Raw genomic sequence first — 19538 nt, forward strand, 5'->3', positions numbered from 1 at the left:
GAGTGCCTGGTCCCCCTTGTCCTCCTCGGAGTAATTACTTTGAGGCTTTATCAGCAAAGAGAGCTTAACACAAAGTGTTCTACATGTTCAATTCCGATGCAGACATTCTCGCTTTGGTCTGCTATGGTTGAGACAGTTGAGAAATGGACCTGTCCAGATGGATTGTGGTTCTGTCCTGTGCCCATGAGGTTGTTCTTCCTGTGTTCCTTCATCTTTGCACCTTCCTCCTCGGTAATTGCTCACTCTCTCGACCTCCAGGCAATAATGGCCCTCGAGCCCTTTCTCTCTTGCAATTTTCCCTTTTGTGGCACCTCATTAGGATCACAACAGTGAGCTCTTCAGTCTCAGTATAATTAGGTCTGACGTTTACATTTATGAATAGTGTATATGTGTTTGTTGGCCCACAGTAGTGCTATTCATCCCGAAATAGTCTGCGTGAGTAGCACATGTGAACAGCAACATCTCTGTTGTGTTCTACCTATATCTGAGGTGTGTGTTACCCACATCTCACTTGTGCATTAAATCTTTGCTCTAATTGCGCTCAGTGCGGCACCAGAAATCCTACTGCTCCAGAGGATGATAAGGGATGCCGCGTGGCATGCACCACCGTGCATGAGGATCCAGCATGGCAACAGGCCTCGTGTCTGCAGCACCCAGCGGAAGGTGCAGAGGGTGTTCATGGCTCAAACACCAATATAGAGCTTACTTTCTGGAGGAAGACTGCAGGTTATCTTATTTTTGTATGTTCATTCCGAAGGTCATAATGTTTCTGTTTTTACTAATCATAAGCTCTCATTGCAAAGTCAGTGCCCACACTGATAATAGACGATGAAGCTGTTGTAGAAATAACATGTCCCTTTTTCTTAAGAGTACAAGCCAATATTTTTAACATAATAAAAAGCAATTGACAAATCTGCATGATGCCTGCAAAATGTGTTTATTGACAGAAAAAGCATCATTAATGCACAGGAGCTTGATTGTGTGCACTGTTGCTTGATAATGTGCAAGGCACTGGAAGCTGCACTGAAGCAGACTCTGGCTTCTTTTCCCTTCTCTTCCCTTCTCGTGGTGCAGGTCCAGGAGTCCTCTTTTACTTTTGGCTCTAGAAGAAAATAGAAAGAAAATAAATAGTAAGCAAAATGTATGCATGTGGAATTATATTTAGTACATTTAATTCATTGTACTACGTTGCCTACACTAACAGCACTCAAATGCTGGGCAGAACCCACATCTCTAACTTGGTGTTTGATCTCAGTTGTGGTAAATGTTGGCAAAGCTCCCAATGGCAAATACTAAGTTCAGGTCGAGGGACCCATTGCAGATCATGCTTCTGGGATATCCTTGTGCTGCCCAATTATCATTGTCTCAGTCCTGCCCAGATGGACAGTCATAGTCCACATGAGAAGGTGCAGCTGGAGGGTCTCTGCGCATCAGGCACCTTAGAGCACTCGCAATTGGTCAGCTCTGTATCACCTGCATCTCCTTAAGAACTTCAATTTGGGCAAGCACCTGCCAGACACACTTCAGTTAACGTACCTTATACTGCATTATTACACTGGTTTTGCCTCATGGTTACCAATGTGGAATAGGTACATTGTCTACATGAAGCAATCGTTTTTGTTCAGTAGATGGAGATTTCCAAACGCTGAAAGAACCGAAGAGCCCTTTGATGCTTCCTCCATATTAACACGAGAAGACATTAAATCAAGACTTCCAATCTACTGCTCAACCTGCATCAATGTGTTCCAGATATTGCGATCCAGAACTTTGCAAAAGTTATATCGGCAAATGCTTGAGTGACTACAGCGTGTGGTAGCCATGAGCGGCTGGAACGTGCAGGTCATCCACCTTAGGAACGCTGACACGTGTCCATGTTCATTCATCTCAACAGTCAATGTGGCATGGCCTCCATTGGGGGCAGCTGCGCTCCTGGTGTACTGTACTGGAGGACTTGAGAGTCGAGGCTACATGTGAACACATCCATATGCGTTTATAAGGATTCATACGGAAGAAAATGCCATAGAAGAGGTGCTGGCATTGTCAGACTGAAAGTGTGTGTGTGTGTGCGTGCGCTGTGATGGAGTGCCACTTCCGAGATCACAAACTGGAGGGGGAGAGAAGCCCAAAGGGCCCTCGGGAGAGCCGTGGCTGGGTGCTTAGCTCCAAACCATACTTGTCATACAGGAGACTCTTGGATTGACGAAGAGGCATTTTTAAACTGAACTGGATGACAACAACTGTGCATCCGAATTGCTATTATAATACTGTTCGCAAAGAATGACTAATGGAATTTCTAGACTTACTGTAGACTTAGAGGAGGGCTTGCCCATTTTATGGTCTCTGTCTGAAGTGTTGCTAAACACTTTGGCATCATCAAATGGCGTTTCTATATCATGTGACCATGTGTTATCTGGGGAAGCTAACACATAAAAGATAGACTTGGGACACCCTGTATCTCAAGCCTATGGTCCACCTTTTAAGGACTTCTAGGCAGTCAGCTAGTCAGAGGTACACAATGCGGTAACTTGAGGGGACAGGAGAAGAAACATTTCTCTTAAGCATTTGGCATACTACACACATGATCTGGACTGCATTGCATACCTGATTCCATTATTAGCCTTGAGCTGTAGAGGGTGTAGTGGGAATAGTGGTGGTTGGAGTAGTTGTGGTTGGAGTAGTGGTGGTTGGAGTAGTGGTGGTTGGCGTAGTGGTGGTTGGAGTAGTGGTGGTTGGAGTAGTGGTGGTTGGAGTAGTGGTGGTTGGCGTAGTGGTGGTTGGAGTAGTGGTGGTTGGAGTAGTTGAATGGAAACAATGATGACGATCTTTACGATTATACTTTCGCTTTGCGTATCCCCTGCTTTCATTTGACTGCAAGAAAAAAAAAAGTCATTCACAAATGAATTGAAACAGTCTGACAATGGATTACAATAAAGCTACAAACCACACAGGTCGATGGTTTTCTATCACTCTTCTATGTCTGCATGTAGACTCAGGGTATCCGAATTATAGAAATTCAAATGGCTGCTTATTTTGTACACTGATTATCTTTCATTTCCATATCTAAGATGGATGCCCTCAGGGGCATGAAAAGGTTTTGCAAAGACAGCTAGTGAACACACCGGAAAGAGTATTAATTGATTTTGCTAATAGACTAGAGGCAGGCATGTAGGTTATGTAAAACCCTACTTATGTTCTATTCATGTGTGCATGTGTGGTTTTGCTGTAGTGCAAATCTAGCGAGAAAGCAGCAGGGCGCTTTGCAAAGGTAAATAAGAGATTTATAAGGGAGATGAAACACGGGGACAGTCTCCTATGCCGAGGGGTTGGAAGCACAGGTGTACGCGCTCTAAGATCCATGGCACTTAGCAATTTCAGAAAAATGTTTTGCCATTTTAAAAGTTAAAAATAAGAAAAAAAAAGTTCATAGAAACTCGTAAATTGACTACCGTTTCCAAGGGATGTCCGCAAACCTTATAATTATTTGCAAAGTTAGAAAAAAAAAGTATATTCTTTTAAAATATGAATTTTGAACGAAGGTAGATTGTTTTGCATCATTGCCGTTTATTGCTTGGCCTGCGGGGTCTTGGGGTTGCAATATGAGGAGGAGCAGGATTGGAAGAGATTCACATGACTGGTGTAATGGAGGAGAGACATGGGTGTTTGGGTGCATTTGAAGGAAATGCAGAGAGAAGAGAGAAGGTTGAGGAAGGAAGACCACATGCAGCATTCCCTCTTTTGCGGATGCGGCTTGGGGGGGGCGTGTGTTGCTAGGTCTGGAAAAGATCTGGGGCTGTGCAAATGTCAGGACTGTCAGGACTCGGAGCTAGCTAGCCTTTGTGGTTGTTGCTCCTGGGCTTCTATCCGAGGCTAATACCAAAAGGCCTGGGGCTATAGCCCCCTCAGCCCTTCCTCCAACCCCATCTAGCAACACCTCTGGCCTGGGGCTGTGATGTAGTGTAATGGAGTAGAGAAATGTGTGTTTGGGTGCAGGGGAGGGAAATGCAGAGACAACAAAGAAGAGGGAGGATGGAAGACAAGATGGGGCTTTCCCTCATTTGCTGACGTTGCTCGGGCGGCTGTGATGTAGTGTAGTGGAGGAGGGACATGGGTGTTTGGGTGCAGGGGAAGGAAATGCTGAGCGAATAAAAAAGGATTGAGGCTGGAAGACAGTGCAGGGTCTTTTCCTCATTTGTAGACCCTTTTCATGGCATGTGAGGTAGTGAGTGGTATTGGGCAGAACAGGGCAAAGTGATAGTTTCCCCTCTGTTAACCAAAGGCCTTGGTGGTCGGTTGGGAAAGGCGGTGGGCATGGTGTGGAGCACAATCTAATGGTAACAGACAAAAGATGGTTCTAGCAAGACAACCAAAAGAAGAATAAACAGGGAGGCAGAGGCTTGCTGCAGATTCCTTCTGTTGTGTTCATTACTGTTTTGGGGACTCTCTATATTTAGTAATACTTTATTTTCCCCTATTGGCTTTTTACAAATACTTTGTAGGGACAGCCTCACAATTCTCCCACTCAGTTTAGTTCATTTTTTTTATAACAGTACCTCATTTTCCTACATAATTCTCAAATACATTTCTTTTGAATGGTGTACTGGTTCTAAATATGTCAATATCTATCTCCCGTAGAAGGTAAACCCGGCATTGATAGTTGTCTGAGAAAAAGTTAAACAAAAGATTTTGATTTGTGAGCAATTGATGTCAAATGAATAACGAAAGGCCATACACATTCCTGAGAAGAACAAGAAACACGTAACCATTTAGAAAGGTGATTTGCACTTACGTCAGAAGCACTTCGATCCTCCCTCTGCTTTGCTACGGAAGCCTGTAAGTATCACAAGGAACAAAGGAAGAACACTAAAGAATGAGAAGGAAGAAGGCAAATCAAAGATTACAACTACATGCATTTCCTGATCCTGCTTCCTCTGTAGTCCAATCAAATGGGTTGAATCCTGATCCAGGACATTTGCCTCTTCTCTTAATATTACTGAACAGAAATTCTGTAATATGGTTGTTTCTAAAAATGTTGATGTGTTTAGAATTGCATAATTAGTATGGGCCTCATTACGAGTCTGGCGGTAACCGCGGCGGTAAAACCGCCTGGTTACCGCCGGACTCGTATTACCATTCCGCCTCCGTGATTCCCGGAATTACCGGGGCATTACAACCCCGGTTTTTCGGGAATCACGGAGGCGGAATGGTGTAAATCCCCCTTCCCCCATCTCGTAATGCTGCCGGTGTTTCCTCGTCCGCCTGCATGCGGGAGGTGTTAAACCCGCCAGGTCAAACCTGGCGGGAACATCACCTCCCGCCTGCAGGGGTCGGGATCAGGCGGTCCGGAAACAACGGTGGCGGCGGGTTTACCGCCACCGTTATTTCCGGACCGCCAGGGTCGTAATGAAGCCCTATGTCTTTTTAATTTATTTGCCAGACAGATTAGTCACCATTTATGAAATGATCCCATGGATCGCTTTTTTTAATTTGCATTGAAAGTTGCATTAGTAGGAAAAATAAATGTGTGAAATGATTAACTGACTTAACGTTAAAATAAAATGGATAAAACTATTATTGATGAATGCAAGAAAAAGGAGTTCATTGAGAAGGAGAGGGTCACTTACGCTGCCAGCACTTGCATCTTCCTGTTCATTCTCTGCAGAGATCTGCAAATAATGCCGGGGACACAAGAAGAAGCCTTCAGAATTACATGAAAAGGACACATACAAACATTCACAATTCCTATTCCCATCCTATTCTGTATACATTGATGTAACTTCGCCATTAGCAGGATGCGTCATCTCTATCCATAGTTATATATGATTCTAACAGTTGAATTGAGAATTGCAAAATACAATCCATATCGCCAGACCCATTGCATGCAAAGGTCTGGCGTATTGCAAATGTCAGAGCTTTCGGCTGCCTGCACGCTGGGACCCCCGTGGAAGAGAAGCCCACTCGCCAGCTGGTTTACATACTTTTATTCTGCATAACATAAAAGCCCTGTTTGATGGATAATACAAGTATGTTGTGAACTGCACAATACGGCCTTCTTCTGTGCTTGCAGATAGGTGTTAGAAAACTATATCCTACAAAAATAAAACATTAAAAGTCACGTTCACTTGCCATTTAAAAAAAAAGATCATTCCCCCTATTTGTGAGGCATTAAATGTCTTTCATACATCTTCCTTCTACTAATAAAAGAACTGTCAGTCAATTTCACTTGAAACCGCCCACTAAATGCACCTGAAATAATCTGCAGTATGCAAGTATGGCCTTTCATGCTATTTCTTCAGGGGCTAAACCCTGAATTCTTGCATTTGATGAGCGTCACTATTCTGTCACTAGAGCGGATTAATATCTGCTGCTTTGGAGTTCTTGGCTATCCCAAAAGATTGCTGAAACAGTGGAACACACTCCTACTAAAAAGGCAGCAATGCAAGCCCCTTGGAGGCTCTTCTCTGGCTCGTCATTTGCTCTGGGTCTCCTCTGTAGTGATGGCCAGCACTAAGGGGACATTTGGTGGGCAGTCTTTGCTCAGAATGGATCTCACTGACTGGTTGTCACTGACAGAGACTGGCTAGCTGATCAACTGACTGACTGACTATTCACTCACTCACTCAGCCACTAGGCACTCATAGAGCCTGATTCATGGAATTCTTTGCACGGTGCAAAGTTACTTTTCAATGGTTCAAAGTGACTTGCACTGCCAACAAACACCCTGATTCATGGAGCAGCTCAATGTGTATTTTTGCATTGCAAAGTCACTTTGCACAAAAATCCAAGAATCAGGCCCATTTAGTGGTACCTTTTGGCATAAATAAAGGGAACAGAATATGAAGAGGGAAACAAGAACAGAAGGCCTGAGGTGAGTGAGGAAGGGTCACGAGTGTTTCAGGGTGAGCAGGCAGCGGCGTACCATGGAGTACCATGGTAACACCGGGCTGAATGCAAGATGGATGATAGCGGCATGAGAGCGCCGTAAAGATGTCCACTAGTCTGAGATCCAACTGAGCGATCAGAATGATGGAAGACACATGCAGAGTAAGGGCCGAAAAGGAGAGACTGCAGTTCTCACTTTTCAAGTGACACCACAGCACACACATATACAATGAATCTCCTAACTTTGGAGAACCCTTAGCGATGGAGGCAGAAACCATCATCAGAATATACACAGGAGACAGAGAAGGGGATAAGTGAAGGCAGGGTGGCCAGGGGAGGGATGAGGGGGGCCTTTGCCCTTATCCTGGGGACATGCTACACGCGTCCGTCTTCATCACTAGCATTGCAATTATTGTAAACAATGAATCTCTATTCACTTTTATTATGTTGGAAACAATGGACTGAAACTTTGGTCACTTGCATTAGTACAATTTTCGTAAGGTTTATACATAAGAAAACACAATGGAATAAGCCACATTATGATATGGGGGATTCTGATGAGATCAGGATTAATTGTGAACTACTTAAGTTGTTTGCCCACTTGCAGCAAGTCTAACGCTGTCTAACTTTACCCCACTGATTCTGCCACTTACCACTATGCAAATAGCTACCGCCATAAAGCAGGCCACCACAAGTAGAGTCCTCATTGTGTATCAGCTGCCTCTGAAAGTAAATAAATAAATAAAAATGAAACACTTATGTGGGCTTTTTAATTTACTGCACATTTCCCTGACATTTAAAAACGTGTGGGCTCACTGAATATTTTTTTTTTACTGATATATAATTAGGGAAAGGTGCTGTGAAGCAATGAATTGATGAACAGAGCTCAGGGGCCGCAGTTTGTAAAATTCTTCACATGACGTCCAGGTGAATAGCATGATCAACTGTTCCTTTTTACCATTTGCAAATTCCAAGAATAGCCCTTTCAACCAAAATGTCACAAGAGGGCCAATATTAAGATTATGTATACCTTATTTCTAAGATCAATAAACTTTCAAAATGTGAAAGACTACAATCATTCAGCTTTTAGTACCAGTAAAATTATTTGGATTCACTTTTTTGATAACTGGTAAAGAATCGATAATCGAAAATCCACTAATACGCTTCAAGTGAGCCATATTATCACAATGAATTCCATTTAGGTGTGTGGGCAAAAATCTGAATGGCATTTGTTTCATATGTCACAAAAAAAAACAATATATAAAAAATGAGAAGAAAATGTATGCTAGAGTGCTGCTGATATTCTGTGGCTGAGTCCTGGGCAGTCTGGTAATGACTCTGCTGAGGTCGGTGTTCAGAATCCTCAGCACACCCAGGCGTATTCCCAATGCCAGTGAGAAGTGCAGTGCCGTGAAACAACAGAAGTGAACACAGCAAGGGATGTTATGGATCACTCTCCTAGCTATGCTTTGTACACTAACAGACCACCTTATATTTAGTCCTGATTCTTCAACATGAAAACTGATGGTATTCAACTAAGTCTCTCTATGATCTGCCAGTATTCTGATGGTTATTCAATTTCTCCATTCCTGGTTTCCAGTTAGACAAACTTACTTTGACTAGGACAAGGTGGTCTAGTGTTGAAATGGTGCAGCTCGTTTCTCACAAACTTCATAAAATAATCTTTGTAATAGTTTGTAACTAATAAACACCAGATTCATGGTGGCTCATGCTGCAGACATTGCCGATCTAATTATGGACAAGAAATTGGACTTCATAGCAATAACTGAGACCTGGGTGCACGCTTCTGCAGGTCCCGCTCTCTTCATTGCTACTCCTGACAATTACACAATACTAAAATCTGACAGAATCCTTCAAAGGCAGAGGAATTGCCTTTATCGCCAAGACAAACATAGGACTCAGAATAGCTCCTCACCCTCCCCCTACCTCATGTGAAATGATGTCAGTCAAGCTTCCCCTCAATAATTCACAGACTATAACAATGCATTTGATCTACAGACCCCCAGGACCTATAGGCTCCTTTGAAGAACACATCATTACTCTACTTCGTTCTAATAACAAACCTTCCTCCAAATCCTCATTCTAAGTGATTTCAATCTAGGTCTCAGTGACCTGAATGACCAACCTGCCAAATTTTCCTAAACAACAGATCCATGAGAGTTTTCACATCCAGGACTGTAGCTGATCCCATTCCCACAACCTGTGGAGTCCTGCAATGGTCCTGTGTGTTGCCCACCATTTATAATGCATTTACCAAACCATTATTCAATGACTTAGACTATCTGGGTGTCACCTACACTAACTATGCTGATGACACCCAGATACTCATACCTCTGACCGGCTACTATCTCATCATTCAGGCATGGGTGGCCACACATGGTCTTTGCCTGAATGATGAGAAGACTGAATTACTTCTTCTAGCCTTTCGCCATAACCAGATGAAATCATGTAACCTTACCTTGCCTTCAACATTGATGGCAATAACATCAAGTTGGCTAAAGAGGTTAACACCTTGGGTTTCCACTGAGAGCCCGCCCTGAATTTATGCAAACAAGCCAGTGCCACAGCCTCAGCGACACCTTACACCTGCAAGCTGATCCACACCTGCAAAACATTTCTCTCTGTAGATAGTTGCATTACATTGGCTTGAGCCCTTATTCTCTGTAAAATCGACTACTTCAATGCACTTTACATCGGAGCCAACAAAGATATCATTAACAAACTACAGATCTTAAAAAACAATGCTCTCAGGACAGCCCTTAGGGTCCCTAGAAGACAGCACATCTCCATGCTCAGACCAAACAACTACTGGTTATCCATCAAGGACAGAATTACCCTCAAAACAGCCTCTGTTACGCACAAATGCCTTAATAAAGCAGCCCCTCAGGACCTTTCTGCAAAATTCTTCAGGCACAACTCTGCCCAAACTACCAGATCTTCCAACTCAGGCTGCCTTGGAGTCCCTAGGTTCAGATTGAAGAAAGCAGGTGGCAGCAGCTTTCCAGTCATGGCCACCCAATTGTGGAACTCCCTACCCCACCGCCTCTTTAAGATCTGACCAATCCTTCCTGAAATTTAGGAAACACCTCAAACTCTGGCTGATATCCAATGACCTCCCGCCCTGTTAGAACTCCTCTTACACCTCTCCTGGTTCTGTCACACATTCCATTTGTTTGTACTTTAAACTATATATACCCTTGCACTATATTGCACTGTCTTTACTCATGTATACTTCGTTATTATATTGCTTTGTATTTTATATTGTAACCAAGAAATTGCATATTCTTGTAATTCTCCCAGATACCTACGGGTGAGGAGTGCTTTATAAGTAAAACAAACAAACAAATAGAACCTGGAACCCAAAAAACAACCTACCTCATACCGTAAGTCTCTTTCCTCTCCCCACTGCTGCTTAACAACTATAGGGCAGCAATTGGAGAGGTAAATCGTGGCTAATGCCTCTCTGGTTTTCAAAGTGCCGACTACACCCAATCCTTCGAAATGTTGGAGCGATGCTCCACAATAAAGATGTAAGTGAACTTCCTCACATAGTTCAAGACTGACAGTTGATGTTGTAGCTATGCTTAAATGTCTCCAAAACATTGTAGCTGCTGAAAGTTCCAACTATAGGAATAACCACAGGCCAGCCATCCCCAACCCCATCTGCCAATGATCATGCTTCCTAGACATGACCTCACGGATCACATCATTTCTTGTCCTTGTGGAGCCATGACTTTCCTTCAAACCCATTATCAAGAAAGCCAGTCCATATTCGGGACTCAAAAATATAACTCACCAATGTCAACCTCTCCTCTCCAAATGAACCTGAATGCTGTTAGGAAGACCTTCATCATAGCCATACGAGAGACATGTAGTCATCTCTTTGTTTGAATTAAGATTCTTGAATATGTCCAAAGCCCAGGAGCTTATCGAGGTTTTCCACTCAATTGTACATTAACACCCATTGAGTTATATTCTGCTACAAAATGTACATTCATTCAACCTATGACCCTTACATGTTATTGTTTTGTGGGCAACGTTGACAAAATACTGTTTTTGTAACTCAAACTGCAAAATAGATTTGGTAAGAATGCACAGCCTATTCACCTCACACCCAGGTCCATTCCATGAACACCATTGTTTCCAGGGCTGGATCATTGGCAATTGAAGACCAGCAATGAATGGAGGACATGACACTGACAACAAAGGTGTATCCAAACATCTCCCCACTAGTTAAATTGCTATCTTCACATTTGAACGTGTGGGATTATGGGATACCTAGATCAAATAACGTAATTATCTTATCCGATGTTTCTTTCATACAATCTTCTAGCCTAAGATATGTTGGGGTTCTTGGTAAATGAATCAGTTAATTCTAGAGAGCAGCACCACCGTAGGATATACACATTGTAGAATGTAGACAATAATCTATTCACCAACAGGCTGCTTCCACGTGTCGCCTTGCCCCATTGGCTTCCTGAATATTTAGATTCAGGATGATCTGCACAATTACCAAGACAACACCATTGGCCTATTTTATAAAGCATTTTGCAATGGGATTTTCCCTTCGAAAAACGCTTTGCAAATCAGTCCAAATGTGTCTTTCCTGAAATCAATAAAACATAGGTTTTCATATTATTTTGTTCCAAGTTCAAATGAAACCAAATGTTATCATACAGTCGGTGGAAAGCGCCCCAATTCATGCCATTATATTTAATAATGTTATAGAACACACAAATTATTTAATGTAATGTCAATACAAAGGGGTTAATGATTAATTGGAAACAAACAAGTTTGTGATCTATTAATCGTGCACATTTCCACGGCATGAGATGCGCTGCACTAACACAGCCACTTACCTTCCTCGAGTAGTGACGTGAATGATCCTGTTGCCTGTGTTGCCGAACTGATGTTTGAAAGCAGAGCATGCATTGCATTTATAGTGTTCTTTGAAATTGTGTCTTGTTTCAGGGATTAACACAAATGAGTGCACAATGGGACCGTGGGTGTAAGAAACCCTCCCCACTTAACTCTCGGATGTGTTCCCCTGTCAACAGTCCCTAAACACAAATAACTTCGCAAGAAGCTGTGGCTTTTCTTTGAAATATTGAGCAAGTCGGGAGACTTTGTTCAAAGCATCACAGCACCAGACACTTGTTTAGCATTAGCTCTGATTTGTTCTGTAATTGTATAATTGTTCTAGAGATAGGTACCACCCCCGTTCAGTATCGAAGAGACAGGCTGCTCTTTGTTTTGTCAGTTACTAAAGCCCCACCTTTCCTGTCCACAGTGAATCTTACATATGCACTGCCTTGACCATCACATGATTTGGAGACTATTGCAGGGTGTGAAATGAGGGGGGCACAGAACATAAATGTAGTCCTTCTGCACTGGCTATTACAATAAAAGTCATGCTCAATGGAGCCTGCATGGTGCAAAGTGACTTTTCACTGGCGCAACTTGACTTTGCACTGCCTACAAACACCCTGATTCATGGAGCAGAATAAAGTGTATTTTTGCAGTGCAACGTCACTTTGCACTCTCAAAATACACTTTGTCCTGCTCCATGAATCAGGGTGTTTGTAGGCAGTGCAAAGTCACTTTGCACTAGTGAAACGTCACATTTGTACTGCATAAATGACTGTGCACTGACATTTGGGCTGCTCAGAAAACATATCTCTTAGCCAGCCATGCCATGGCAGCCTGTGGGCATCAAAAAACCTCTTGAATTGAAAATAACTCAGAGATCTGAAATTCGGGCACTCAGCTACTAAGTGCTCCAATGTTTCCACTCAACTTCCCTAAAACAGAATTTACATTCAGCGTTTTCAAGTTTGACAAGTTACATTTATCTATGATGACATCAACCCTTATAAAGACCATCTACGCCTATGGCAACAATATATAGATGATGTTTTAGTCATCTGGACAGGAAGTGAATTGGAAGCTATACACTTCCTGGAATGCATCAACCTATACATTGTAACACCATTAATGATCTAGATCTTACGATCCAAGCGGATTTTGAAACTAAAAAAGCTGGTGGTGAAACCATTTCACAAACAAACCAATAAGAACTCCTTATTACATTACTGGAGCTTCCATCCCAAACACACAAGAGATAATTTACCCTTGGGACAGTTCCTCTGATTAAAATTAAATAGCACCAATCAGAAGTACTACAATCAAGAAGCAGAGAATCTGAGGGAAAAACTCCACAGGATGGGATATCCACCGAAACTAACCGCACAGGCGATGAAATGAGCTAAGAATAGTAATTGTGGAACCCTACTGGAAAAAAATGAAAGAGATCATGAGAATAAAGAAAGAATAGTATGTGTGAATACTTTTAGTCATCTCTCTAATAAGATCCAGAAAATCATCCATAAGAATTGGAACGTGTTGGAACAAGGTGTATGCCTATTGGAGCTACCACTCATTGCCTACAAAAGAAGAAAGAATATCAAGGATCAAGTGACTCATAATAATATAGCAGGACAAGAGCCAAGGCAGCAAACCATATTTGCTAAGCCTGTGGGACATGCACCCTGTGGACATTGTTTGTGTTGTAAGCAGACACAGAGGAGTACTAAAATAGATATAGGTCTGTTGAGATCGTGGACTCAGAACACCTACACTAATTGTAACTCTGCAATGGTAGTGTACGTGATCCAATATCCTTGTGACAGATTGTACATAGGCAAAACGGAGAGAAAAATCAAAACCTGCATTACAGAACATAAAAGCTGCATAAAACATTGAATACACACTGCCCCCTGGTGAGTCATTTTATTGAAAACATACATCAGGCAGATGACATTAGATGGTCCATTTTGTACCAGGTGAAACCTGGCAGTAACAAGAATCTAGACAAAAGGGAACGTATAGAAAAGGAGAATTACATTATTTTTCCGACAAAAGTGCAACCTTAGGCCTGAATGAACAGACTGAAGAATGGTAACAAATCCATATATGCAGAGAGTTAATAAGCCAGATTATGACATGATTCTGGATCAGGAGATGACTCGTCTAGAAGCATGAAGCGTGATAACACATGGCACAGGTTTATCCAAAATTGAGGGTGATAGATGGGTTCACCAGGTTAACATCGTGAAAAATAGGGTTGTATTTTGTTGTTACATTGTAACACACTAACTCCAATAATAATGAGCCAAAGGAGTGTAAACGCTGAAATTAAGGTGGCATTAGAAGAAACGACCTACCGTTTTAATGTTATATTATCATGTAGACAAGAGACAAAATCCTTGCTACCAGAGAAATTGACCCAGAAGGATTTGCGAGAGGAAAAGAAAAAAAGCATGATAAGCCCAGGAGTACCAGGCTCAAAAGGCAGTAGCAGCAGGGCCATAATGCCTTACATTGGAGAGCCACAACCATGGCTTTCCACCTCCCCCCATCAAGGGGAAGATTTGTGCTATGGAGGGAGTTGTTCCCAGTCAACTGCCAGCAAAATCAAGTGCGAAAAATACAAGTACCAGAATCCTCAGAGCTAATTAACTTGCCACACCTGAAAATGAAATGCAGACCTGCCTGAATTAACTAAGAAACTCAGCCTCCCTGAAGATTGATGAAGTCATGAAAATGTGCGTAAGGAGGAGAAGCTAAAGACTGGTAACAGAGCACTTGCCTTTACATCTTTAAACATTGTTCCAGGAGTCCCGGGCTCAAAAGGCAGTAGCAGCAGGGCCATCATGCCTTACATTGGAGAGCCACAACCATGGCTTTCTCCCTCCCCCCATCAAGGGGAAGATTTGTGCTATGGAGGGAGTTGTTTCCAGTAACCTGCCAGCAAAATCAAGTGTGAAAAATACAAGTACCAGAATCCTCAGAGCTAATTAACTTGCCACACCTGAAAAAGAAATGCAGACCTGCCTGAATTAACTAAGAAACTCAGCCTCCCTGAAGATTGATGAAGTCATGAAAATGTGCGTTAAGAGGAGAAGCTAAAGACTGGTAACAGAGCGCTTGCCTTTACATCTTTAAACATTGTTCCAGGAGTCCCGGGCTCAAATGCCGAGCCACAACCATGGCTTTCGCCCTTCCTGTATCAAGGGGAAGATTTGTGCTATAGAGGGAGTTGTTTCCAGTCACCTGCCAGCAAAATCAAGAGCAAAAAATACAAGTACCAGAATCCTCAGAGCTATTTAACTTGTCACACCTGAAGAAGAAATGCAGACCTGCCTGAGTTAATTAAGAAACTCAGCCTCCCTGAAGATTGATGAAGTCATGAAAACATGCATTAGGAGGAGAAGCTAAAGACTGGTAAGAGAGCGCCTGCCTTTACATCTTTAAACATTGCTCCAGGAGTCCCGGGTTCAAATGCCAGTAGCAGCAGGGCCATCATGCCTTACATTGGAGAGCCACAACCATGGCTTTCCCCCTCCCCCCATCAAGGGGAAGATTTGTGCTATGGAGGGAGTTGTTTCCAGTCACCTGCCAGCAAAATCAAGTGCGAAAAATACAAGTACCAGAATCCTCAAAGCTAATTAACTTGCCACACCTGAAAAAGAAATGCAGACCTGCCTGAATTAACTAAGAAACTCAGTCTCCCTGAAGATTGACGAAGTCATGAAAACATGCGTTAGGAGGAGAAGCTAATGACTGGTAACAGGGCGCCTGCCTTTACATCTTTAAACATTGTTTCAGGAGTCCCGGGCTCAAATGACAGTAACAGCAGGGCCATCATGCCTTACATAGGAGAGCCACAACCATGGCTTTCCCCCTCCCCCATCAAGGGGAAGATGGGTGCTATGCAGGGAATTGTTTCCAGTAACCTGCCAGCAAAATCAAGTGCGTAAAATACAAGTACCAGAATCCTCAGAGCTAATTAACTTGCCACACCTGAAAAAGAAATGCAGACCTGCCTGAATTAACTAAGAAACTCAGTCTCCCTGAAGATTGATGAAGTCATGAAAACGTGCGTTAGGAGGAGAAGCTAATGACTGGTAACAGAGCGCCTGCCTTTACATCTTTAAACATTGTTCCAGGAGTCCCGGCTCAAAAGGCAGTAGCAGCAAGGCCATCATGCCTTACATTCGAGAGCCACAACCATGGCTTTCCCCCTTCCCCATCAAGGGGAAGATGTGTGCTATGGAGGGAGTTGTTTCCAGTCACCTGCCAGCAAAATCAAGTGCGTAAAATACAAGTACCAGAATCCTCAGAGCTAATTAACTTGCCACACCTGAAAAAGAAATGCAGACCTGCTTGAATTAACTAAGAAACTCAGTCTCCCTGAAGATTAATGAAGTCATGAAAACGTGCGTTAGGAGGAGAAGCTAAAGACTGGTAAAAGAGCGCCTGCCTTTACATCTTTAAACATTGTTCCAGGAGTCCCGGGCTCAAAAGGCAGTAGCAGCAGGGCCATCATGCCTTACATTCGAGAGCCACAACCATGTCTTTCCCCCTTCCCCATCAAGGGGAAGATGTGTGCTATGGAGGGAGTTGTTTCCAGTCACCTGCCAGCAAAATCAAGTGCGAAAAATACAAGTACCAGAATCCTCAGAGCTAATTAACTTGCCACACCTGAAAAAGAAATGCAGACCTGCCTGAATTAACTAAGAAACTCAGTCTCCCTGAAGATTGATGAAGTCATGAAAACGTGCGTTAGGAGGAGAAGCTAATGACTGGTAACAGAGCGCCTGCCTTTACATCTTTAAACATTGTTCCAGGAGTCCCGGGCTCAAAAGGCAGTAGCAGCAGGGCCATCATGCCTTACATTCGAGAGCCACAACCATGGCTTTCACCCTCCCCCCATCAAGGGGAAGATTTGTGCTATGGAGGGAGTTATTTCCAGTCACCTGCCAGCAAAATCAAGTGCGAAAAATACAAGTACCAGAATCCTCAAAGCTAATTAACTTGCCACACCTGAAAAAGAAATGCAGACCTGCCTGAATTAACTAAGAAACTCAGTCTCCCTGAAGATTGATGAAGTCATGAAAACATGCGTTAGGAGGAGAAGCTAATGACTGGTAACAGGGCGCCTGCCTTTACATCTTTAAACATTGTTTCAGGAGTCCCGGGCTCAAAAGACAGTAGCAGCAGGGCCAACATGCCTTACATAGGAGAGCCACAACCATGGCTTTCCCCCTCCCCCATCAAGGGGAAGATGAGTGCTATGGAGGGAGTTGTTTCCAGTCACCTGCCCGCAAAATCAAGTGCGTAAAATACAAGTACCAGAATCCTCAGAGCTAAGTAACTTGCCACACCTGAAAAAGAAATGCAGACCTGCCTGAATTAACTAAGAAACTCAGTCTCCCTGAAGATTGATGAAGTCATGAAAATGTGCGTTAGGAGGAGAAGCTAATGACTGGTAACAGAGCGCCTGCCTTTACATCTTTAAACATTGTTCCAGGAATCCCAGGCTCAAAAGGCAGTAGCAGCAGGGCCATCATGCCTTACATTCGAGAGCCACAACCATGGCTTTCACCCTCCCCCCATCAAGGGGAAGATTTGTGCTATGGAGAGAATTGTTTCCAGTCACCTGCCAGCAAAATCAAGTGCGAAAAATACAAGTACCAGAATCCTCAGAGCTAATTAACTTGCCACACCTGAAAAAGAAATGCAGACCTGCCTGAATTAACTAAGAAACTCAGCCTCCCTGAAGATTGATGAAGTCATGAAAACGTGCGTTAGGAGGAGAAGCTAAAGACTGGTAACAGAGCGCCTGCCTTTACATCTTTAAACATTTTTCCAGGAGTCCCGGGCTCAAAAGGCAGTAGCATTAGGGCCATCATGCCTTACATTGGAGAGCCACAACCATGGCTTTCTCCCTCCCCCCATGAAGGGGAAGATTTGTGCTATGGAGGGAGTTATTTCCAGTCACCTGCCAGCAAAATCAAGTGCGAAAAATACAAGTACCAGAATCCTCAAAGCTAATTAACTTGCCACACCTGAAAAAGAAATGCAGACCTGCCTGAATTAACTAAGAAACTCAGTCTCCCTGAAGATTGATGAAGTCATGAAAACATGCGTTAGGAGGAGAAGCTAATGACTGGTAACAGGGCGCCTGCCTTTACATCTTTAAACATTGTTTCAGGAGTCCCGGGCTCAAAAGACAGTAGCAGCAGGGCCAACATGCCTTACATAGGAGAGCCACAACTATGGCTTTCCCCCTCCCCCATCAAGGGGAAGATGGGTGCTATGGAGGGAGTTGTTTCCAGTCACCTGCCAGCAAAATCAAGTGCGTAAAATACAAGTACCAGAATCCTCAGAGCTAATTAACTTGCCACACCTGAAAAAGAAATGCAGACCTGCCTGAATTAACTAAGAAACTCAGTCTCCCTGAAGATTGATGAAGTCATGAAAACGTGCGTTAGGAGGAGAAGCTAATGACTGGTAACAGAGCGCCTGCCTTTACATCTTTAAACATTGTTCCAGGAGTCCCGGGCTCAAAAGACAGTAGCAGCAGGGCCATCATGCCTTACATTCGAGAGCCATAACCATGGCTTTCCACCTGCCGCCATCAAGGGGAAGATGTGTGCCATAGAGGGAGTTGTTTCCAGTCACCTGCCAGCAAAATCAAGTGCGAAAAATACAAGTACCAGAATCCTCAGAGCTAATTAACTTGCCATACCTGAAAAAGAAATGCAGACCTGCTTGAATTAACTAAGAAACAGCCTCCCTGAAGATTGATGAAGTCATGAAAACGTGCGTTAGGAGGAGAAGCTAAAGACTGGTAAAAGAAAAAGAGCGCCTGCCTTTACATCTTTAAACATTGTTCCAGGAGTCCCGGGCTCAAAAGGCAGTAGCAGCAGGGCCATCATGCCTTACATTGGAGAGCCACAACCATGGCTTTAACCCCCCCCCCTATCAAGGGGAAGATTTGTGCTATGGAGAGAATTGTTTCCAGTCACCTGCCAGCAAACTCAAGTGCGAAAAATACAAGTACCAGAATCCTCAGAGCTAATTAACTTGCCACACCTGAAAAAGAAATGCAGACCTGCCTGAATTAACTAAGAAACTCAGCCTCCCTGAAGATTGATGAAGTCATGAAAACGTGCGTTAGGAGGTGAAGCTAAAGACTGGTAACAGAGCGCCTGCCTTTACATCTCTAAACATTGTTCCAGGAGTCCCGGGCTCAAAAGGCAGTAGCAGCAGGGCCATCATGCCTTACATTGGAGAGCCACAACCATGGCTTTCCCCCTCCCCCCATCAAGGGGAAGATTTGTGCTATGGAGGGAGTTGTTTCCAGTCACCTGCCAGCAAAATCAAGTGCGAAAAATACAAGTACCAGAATCCTCAGAGCTACTTAACTTGCCACACCTGAAAAAGAAATGCAGACCTGCCTGAATTAACTAAGAAACTCAGCCTCCCTTAAGAAAGATAAAGTCATGAAAACGTGCGTTAGGAGGAGAAGCTAAAGACTGGTAACAGAGCGCCTGCCTTTACATCTTTAAACATTGTTCCAGGAGTCCCTGGCTCAAAAGGCAGTAGCAGCAGGGCCATCATGCCTTACATTGGAGAGCCACAACCATGGCTTTCCCCCTCCCCCCATCAAGGGGATGATTTGTGCTATGGAAGGAGTTGTTTGCAGTCATCTGCCAGCAAAATCAAGTGCGAAAAATACAAGTACCAGAATCCTCAGAGCTAATTAACTTGCCACACCTGAAAAAGAAATG

General features: G+C 43.4%; 1 protein-coding gene across 1 annotated transcript; it reads right to left on the bottom strand.

The window, feature by feature from the left end:
* Positions 1-916: 916 nt before the first annotated feature.
* Positions 917-11802, bottom strand: LOC138515477 (uncharacterized). The gene is made up of 6 exons (XM_069630303.1): positions 11760-11802; positions 7533-7602; positions 5622-5663; positions 4787-4828; positions 2602-2868; positions 917-1102 (listed from the first exon to the last, which is right to left on the bottom strand). The coding sequence occupies exons 2-5, from the start codon at positions 7584-7586 to the stop codon at positions 2614-2616; spliced, it is 393 nt and encodes a 130-aa protein (XP_069486404.1). The 5' UTR covers positions 7587-7602; positions 11760-11802; the 3' UTR covers positions 917-1102; positions 2602-2613.
* Between the last annotated feature and the right edge of the window lie 7736 nt (positions 11803-19538).

The sequence above is a fragment of the Ambystoma mexicanum genome, chromosome 6q, assembly GCF_040938575.1.
Source record: "Ambystoma mexicanum isolate Mex_15411 chromosome 6q, UKY_AmexF1_1, whole genome shotgun sequence".
Classification (NCBI taxonomy): domain Eukaryota; kingdom Metazoa; phylum Chordata; class Amphibia; order Caudata; family Ambystomatidae; genus Ambystoma; species Ambystoma mexicanum.

Excerpts from the sequence above, each read along its gene's own strand:
- LOC138515477 (XM_069630303.1), bottom strand. The coding sequence starts at position 7,586 with ATGAGGACTCTACTTGTGGTGGCCTGCTTTATGGCGGTAGCTATTTGC. Across the intron at positions 5,664-7,532 it reads CGGTAGCTATTTGCATAGTG|ATCTCTGCAGAGAATGAACA; the intron begins GTAAGTGGCAGA and ends CATTATTTGCAG. Across the intron at positions 4,829-5,621 it reads AAGATGCAAGTGCTGGCAGC|GCTTCCGTAGCAAAGCAGAG; the intron begins GTAAGTGACCCT and ends TGATACTTACAG.